Raw genomic sequence first — 7,537 nt, 5'->3', positions numbered from 1 at the left:
TCTTTTCCAACCTTAATGATTCTATGATTCTATGATTCTGGTACAGTGCTGTGTTTTGGATTTAGTATGAGAATAATGTTGATAACACACCGATGTTTTAATTGTTGCTAAGTCGTGCTTACACTAAGTCAAGGACTTTTCAGCTTCTCATGCCCTGCCAGAGAGAAGCTGGGAGGGGGCACAGCCAGGACAGCTGACCCAAACTGGCCAAAGGGACATTCCATACCATGTGACGTCATGCTCAGTACATAAACTGGGGGAAAGCTGGCCAGGGGGCCACCACCACTGCTCGGGCACTGGCTGGGCATCAATCAGCAGGTGGTGAGCAATTGCATTGTGCATCACTTATTTTGTATATTCTTTTATCAATAGTATTATTATTTTCCCTTCCTTTTCTGTCCTATTAAACTGTCTTTATCTCAACCCATGAATTTTACTTTTTTCCCCCAATTCTCTCCCCATCCTACTGCGGGGAAGGAGTGAGCGAACAGCTGTGTGGTGTTTAGCTGCCTGCTGGGTTAAACCACAACACTAAGTCAGCTGTGTTTCAGGGATTGGGCTTTTTCTGAAGGCCTTGAGGCATGGGCAAGTGGGGAACTTGGCACAAAAGGCATGAGAAGTTTGCAGTTTCGGGGGTGGCTTTTTTTATTCCCGTATCGCTGACATACAGAGCTCAGATCTAAATGAGGTAAGTAGTGACACCTACTTTGTTGTTTCCAATCAGGTTTATCATTCTACCTGAAAAGTTCTGGTTTATTTCTCATTTTTTATGTCTTCGCCGCTCTCCTGTTCCCTGTTAGCATCACTCAACACAACTTAATGTCCAAATAGGGTCCATGTGTCTCTGGTGTGGCTGTTTATGGCTCCAAAACCTCATCTATATTTCCTGGAATGTGTCAAAACTGCCACTTTATCACATTTGACCAAAGGGTGATGGTTGCTGTCTCTGTCCCCACGCAGGGGTGGTGTGAAGGAGAGCCCCCAGGGAGGAGGTTGCCCGTGGCCCTCCCTGGAGCCGGTGGCTGGGCAGGAGCAGGGCATGCAGTGGCTGAGCGCGATGCCTGCACACGCAGGGAAGTGACGCCACAGGGCAGTATGTGACTGCAATGACAAGGGGAAGCAAAACCTCCCCAGACCACGGCTCTGAGCTGCACTTCTCGGTGCCCAGGGCCATGCAGGCTCAGCCCCAGAGCCAGCCATCGCTGCGGGGGGCATGTCCACCCTGCTGCCTCTGCGCTGCCAGCCCCTTGCCCTCCCCTTGACCTGGGCTGGGAGATTCAACGCGTTGGTCCAGCAGTTTGATGCTTTTGTTTTTTCCTTTCCTTTGCAATATTGGGTCATATAAGTGCTCTTGCAGCACCTCCACCCTGTGTCCAGCACCCCTGTATCAGTAAGTACCTGGAAAGCAAATGATGCTGTGTTATTCAGCACCCCCGTATGAATAAGTGCCTGGAAAGCAAGTGGTGCTGCATTATCTAGGGCTGATACCCACTAATTCTGGTAAAGGAGTTTGGGTCGTTTCTCCTTGTCAAGGAGTAGGGCTGAAACCAGACTGTTATCACGGGCCCTTAGCAAAAGCCCATTTTGGACTTTGCCTTTACGGAAAAAGCCAACCATGTCTTGCTCTTTCCATGTAGTTGTGTTCCTCAAAGCACTTGACTCAGCTAAAAGACTTCACAAATCAATGATGATTGCAATAATTTCTAAAGCTTTTTTCCTTTAAAAATATAAAATCCCTCTCATTTAATGATCATAAGAAAGAACATTTGATGCAAGTAAACATCCTTTCCCCAAACAAAGAGTTGCCCTCCCATCCTGCGGTGTGTAAACCTGTGACTAGAAGGATGTTTTCCAGCAGTCAGGGTATTTTCTGAAGTTAGCCGATACTAAAACCAGAACCTTTTTGCCTTTCCATTGATAGTCCTGTATGCACTGGCCTCACCTCACCATGCAGCTGAATCAGTCTGATATCGTTGTGCTGAGCAAACAAGTTACCTGAAGCTGTAGTTGCTTGGATTTTTTCCCTACCTGGCAAAGTCATTTCCTTGACGTGCTGTGAACACCATGGTAGCGCTGGGAAAAGCCCAGCTGCTGTTGCCAAAAATTACCTCCCTAATTCCTGATTCTGGGCAGGAGGGTCCTGAATGTGGCCTCGTGCCTTTGTCACGGCTCGGTCACATCCCTTTCGGGAGCACAAAGGGGAAGATACAAGCAGAAATGTGCCCTTAATTGCTGCCACGCAGCAGGTGGCAAAGGTGGCTGCAATCCCGGGTTGGATCCCGGAGCTGAGGGAGGAGGCGCAAACATGGTACCTTGACCTGGGCAGAGCGTGATAACGCAGGCAAAACCTGAAAGGCACAAAAGTCCAGTTGATGGGCACCATCCCAGGGCCATCCTCTGCTCTGAGCCCCCCCAGGTGGGCACTGCAACAGTGTCACGGTGGTAACGCAAGGGTGCTGGCATCCTGTTCGCCAGCCTTACCCACTGTTGCTGAAGGTAACTGGTTTCTTCCGAGGTTTGCAGCTGGATTGTCCCCTGAAGAAAGGTGCCTTGGCCCTTCAAGCAGTGGCAGCAGCACGGAGGAGCTGAGCCAAGTGGTGTTCCCGCTGTCCTTTCCTGCAGAGAAGGGAATGATGCCAAAGCCCCTGTAAGATGAAATGGCTGAAATAATTTGAGGTCACTGCCATTTCATGAGATATCTCCTGTTGCTAAAGGAGTGACATCTGCCTCCATGCTTTCAGAGGGCTTGCGGACTGGTGAGATTTGCGTTGGAAAGAGACCATGCGTGACAAGGGAGGGTAGCCTTGGCGTGGCCAGTTTCTTATGCCATCATCCAGACAACAGAGTGACGCACTTGGGTAAAGACCCTTGTTTACAGCTGTAACAGCTTTTGGAACTATTGCTCACTGACAGTCCCGCTGTCAGACAGTCACCTACTTCATGGAAAACACTGCCAGACTGAAAGACTACACATCATATCCCCAGCCCTTCCTGTCAGGCCTCCTTGCACCTCTGTGGGTGGACGTCATGCCCTCACACCATCTCATGTCAATGGGAGGAAAATGATAAAATTAGTCCCTTCCAGCAGCGTGTGCTAAAAATAATGAGCAACATATGAGACGTTTTTCAGATGACTTAAAAAAACATCCTGCAGGGGGGAGAGGGAAGGAGGGAGGCGTTGTCTGTTGTCTAGCAATTTGTTGAGGAAATACCGCATGTGCATCCAGTCTCAGGTGTAAGAGCATGAGCTGGCCGAGGACACCGGGCTGGTTTTCGCCTGGGCAAGCACAGTGCGAATGCGACCTGGGGCTGCACTTGCTGCTCTGGCAGGGGGCCACCGGCCGTGGCTAATGGAGAGTGCTATGGGGCGGCAACTCCAGCAGTTTGCTTCGGCAGGTGGGTTTGGTTTGCTTTTTTTATATCAGGTGCTTGCATGTGAGTCAGGTGCCTTCAGACAGTGATGCCATTCCCCAGTGATGGGATTTTTTTTCCCCTTGCCCTTTAGGGAGGAGCAGGTCACAAGCATTGTGCTCTGGTGGTGACCTGGCTGGAGAGGGGCCAGGTTCCGGCAGGCAGTGGGTGAGGGTGTCTGGATGTTTCACAAGGCTGACGAGTCCTACAAGTATAATTTGCTGGTGGGGCTGTGCAAAAATGCACTGTGCAGCACCTATGGTAGCACTTGGCATCAGGCTGATGGGCCTTCTCAGGACTGCTTTGCTGATGCCCCCTGATGTAAAGTTCCTCCAAGCCTCTGCTAGTGGCTAACTGAGAAAGGACAGGGAATTGCTTCCCTTCGTTTTTTCTTGTTTACTAGAAACCAGAGCCTTCGGCCAGGAAGCTCTTAGTTGTCCTTGTACTGGGAACACATGCCCCAGGCATGGCGCTCCCTGCCCCTAAAGCTGGGGAGAAGCAGCACGATGAGTCAGGGGGAAAGCCTGCTATGTGCATGGCGTAGCAGGTGAGGATCTTGGGCTCTCCTCTCCACAGACACATCTTTGGGTCCCAGCTTTAGGGAGGAAGAATAAGCTCTGTACTATCCCTTTGCTATTGCCTTGCGGTAAGCAGTATCATTTCCCCCTTTTCCAAAACCCCAGCTTCAAACTTTGGAGAAAGTCAAAATCTGATCTTGGTGAAACGTTGTATTCCTTTCTGCCTGCATCCGACACGAAACCCTTAACTTGGATTCCATCCTTCACTGATCCCCAGGGACTCTTCCTCAAAGCTGCAACACCTCTGGTAGAGGTAATGGAGCCCCTGACACCACCCAACTACTCTGCAGGCAGTAGTTACTAAAAAATATTAGAATAGGTGTCTCAGTTTCCCATTTTGAAGTTTAAGGATATGGTTATGTCTTGTTCCTCTTAAAGGCAGAAGTAAAAGCCTAATCTCCCAATGCATACCTGCTGGCACTCTGCCGTTGCCCTAGTGTGTGCCCGCTGACTTGGAAGTATGGAAGGAATTTGTATAATGTGATCATGCATTCAGAATCCGAAAAAAAAACCCTGAGTTATAACAGCGACTCATTTTTCTCAAATGAGAGAGACTCATTTTGCAAACGCTTTGTATTTATTATCTCAGCAAGAATTCAAGACATACATGCATGGGGCATACAGCAAAACATCTGGCCCGTATCCAGAGTAGGCCTTAAGAAAAACAAAATCATGTTGATACAGTCATATAGCAGATCCTTTGCAGAAGTAACAAAAGAAATCCTAGGGAGGACATCAGCAAGCGCTTGCTCATATACTGGCACTCATCGCTTGGATCTAGGTCTCTTTCCTGAGTTCCCGGTGAATGCTAGCACTCTTGACAATGCTCAGAGAAACATTAAAAAGTTTCATAAAAAGCAAGGAGTCTTTGCAGATCTAGACAGAAAAATACTGTGCTAATACTTAACTCAGATATCCCCATGATAATGAATTTATGTGGATGCTTTTTTTTCATAACAATCATGTGTGTTACAGCCTGAAGAATTGGGCAGGCTCTATGAAGCCTGCACCTTGTTTCCTATTGAATTTCAAAGCAGCATACATTGAGCAGAACACTTTTATTCGAATACATTTCAGCTACTAATGCAAATGGTAATGATGAATTTTCCTGAGAGTCCCAGACAGGCACAGTCATTGTTTAGTGTCCATGATGAAGACTCCAAGACTCCACCAAGCCCAGGACATACAGCGGCAGCCCTTCTGTTGAAGTCAGGGTTGCCTTTGACGAACAGCTTTGCCAACTTGCATGCGGCAATAGCCTGGGAGCTGGTGTTTGCATTTACTTTTTAATACCTGAAAAACTGACCTCTGTCCATATCAGCAAAACACATTACTTTGCAGTTCTAAGACGAATAACAACTACTCTTGAAACACGTTCTCACTGGAAAGGTATTAGCTGGCTTAGAGGAGGAGGGAACCGTGCATGTGGCTCAAGCCAATGGCAAAGCTCCCAGTAACGCCACTGGGATGGGGTTAAATCCTCCGTGCGGAAAGCAGGCAAAGTCAGTCAGCTTCTGCTTAGTGAAATCAGTGATAACAAGTAACAGCCATATACAGTTGGTTGTGACAGAGTGACCAGAGCTATGTAATGACAATTTTGCAAAGGCAAAGTCAAGAGAGCTAACTGAAAAATTCATTATAAATACAAACAAGAATTCACTACAAGGCAGGAAAAAATGCAATTTCAACAGACCCAGAATTCAGAAAGTGCAACTATACAGCCTTATATGATGCAAATGTACTTACATACAAGGTTAGTTAAGAGAAGGAACACTGACTATTGACCTAAGAGGTAGCTACAAACATGATCAGCTTCAGCCATTTTCCTTCTAGCTTGCACCCATGAAAAAATACTGTTTAGGATCGTGTCCAACATGAATTGACTAGCAGAGTTAGTTTGCCTTGATGGCGATCAGCGTGCTTAATTCAGCTCCTCTGAAGCCAGCCAAGGGTAATAAGCCTTCAGTGAGATAGCCATAATGCATCACAATCCACTGGACGTGCTGCAGCGGCTTCATCATTCTGAAACCAAAACGAGGTTACCATGAAATGAAATGGAAATAAAGTACAAGGGAAGAACCTTCACTTGTAAGTATCATTAAACATTCAGAAAGCCAAGGCTACTTTCCTGTACTGACTGTAACATTCAATTTTATTGATATTATTTCTTCAAAGAGAGGTAGTAACTTTCTTTGAATAAATAACATTCTCAAGAAAACTTGAGATTCAGCTTGGATTCAACTTTAAGATCTACTTCTGTTGAAGAGTTATTTTGTTACTTATAAAGACACAGCAGCATTGTACTGTTCTCAAGAAATTCTTTGTAATATTGAAAGAATTCTTCCACCACACATACCTCAATAACTGTATTTGTGTAATATATATTCATATATATGTCTTATATAATGCTATACTAAAGTATGCTCCCCTCTGTGATGCATGATGTATTTCCTTTAATATCAGAAAACATTATGCTTTCTTCTAGTTAATATAATGTATTTTTATGTCATGTTTTGAACATATTTCCATACCACATTTTGAGCCTAAACAAGCAGCATTCAATTAATAGGTCTGTGAAATACTCATGTCATACACATGGGGTGCACATATTTATATTTTTTATATATAATATATATACACAAATATACACATTATATATAATATAGAGTAGAACTATGCAACATCGTGTTAATTCATAGAATTGTAATTTTTACTCCACAAAGCAACATCCTGTAACAAATAACCTTTCAATAAAGACAGTGGTTTAATTAACAAATGAAATAATCCCACCACCAGATTCCTGTCCAGCAGAATCCATGCTTTAGAAAACAAAAGCAGTCAGAAATCGAGCAACTGGCTTTTGCCTTGTGATATACGACCCCATGTTCCAAGACAATGACTTTATTTGTCTTCTTCCCGAAGGTGATCCAAGCTCTGCGGTGAAACGTAGCTGTGGGACATGAGGACCAGAGGGCAACTGGGGAAACCAGGCTCCTGGAAGTCTTCTCAGACCAGCCTGAAGGGCAAGTTCTGTCATGCCCCAAGTCTCCCCATTGCGAGGCGAGGGGCTCTGCCCATCGCTATCTTTTTTTTCCACCTGGCATTTATACGCCAATATTGCTGCAACATTCCTCAAAGAAATCATGTTGCGACAGCCATCCTTCAGCAGCTACAGGCAGTAAAACACAACGCAGAGAGCTTTCTTCATCTCCCAGTGTCAGTGAAGTCTCGTGTTCCAAATCCACAAAGCCGAGGTCTTCCCCTGCTTTTCAGCACACCGTGTCCGAGGGGAGCTCACGTTTCCGGGCAGAATAGCTTCGTGAGGAGGTTCAGGATCTTCTGCCGCAGGGGCCACTTGTCGCCTATCCTGCGCAGCTGCAGGGCGCACTCCGCCACCACCTCCCGCTCTGCAGGGCACACGCACGGCCGTCAGCCACCCGCGCCGCCGCCTGCCCTCCCGTATTTGTTTTTAACTTTAATGACATCTTGGCAATACTGCAATTTCTTTTTTTTCTCATTTTCTCAAAAATAAACACCACCCCACCCCA

General features: G+C 46.2%; 1 protein-coding gene across 1 annotated transcript in view; it reads right to left on the bottom strand.

Moving 5' to 3' along the window:
• Positions 1-5,881: 5,881 nt before the first annotated feature.
• The window catches only part of PMAIP1 (phorbol-12-myristate-13-acetate-induced protein 1), a 2,722-nt gene continuing 1,066 nt past the window's right edge, over positions 5,882-7,537 (bottom strand). Inside the window, exons 2-3 of the mRNA XM_009318452.1 lie at positions 7,288-7,396; positions 5,882-6,011 (exon numbers count right to left, since the gene is read on the bottom strand). Coding sequence (XP_009316727.1) covers positions 5,882-6,011; positions 7,288-7,396 — 239 coding nt within the window. The remainder of the gene's footprint in view (positions 6,012-7,287; positions 7,397-7,537) is intronic.

Source organism: Pygoscelis adeliae, unplaced genomic scaffold (genome assembly GCF_000699105.1).
Source record: "Pygoscelis adeliae isolate BGI_AS28 unplaced genomic scaffold, ASM69910v1 Scaffold272, whole genome shotgun sequence".
NCBI lineage: Eukaryota > Metazoa > Chordata > Aves > Sphenisciformes > Spheniscidae > Pygoscelis > Pygoscelis adeliae.
This window is presented reverse-complemented; position numbering and strand designations above follow the sequence as displayed.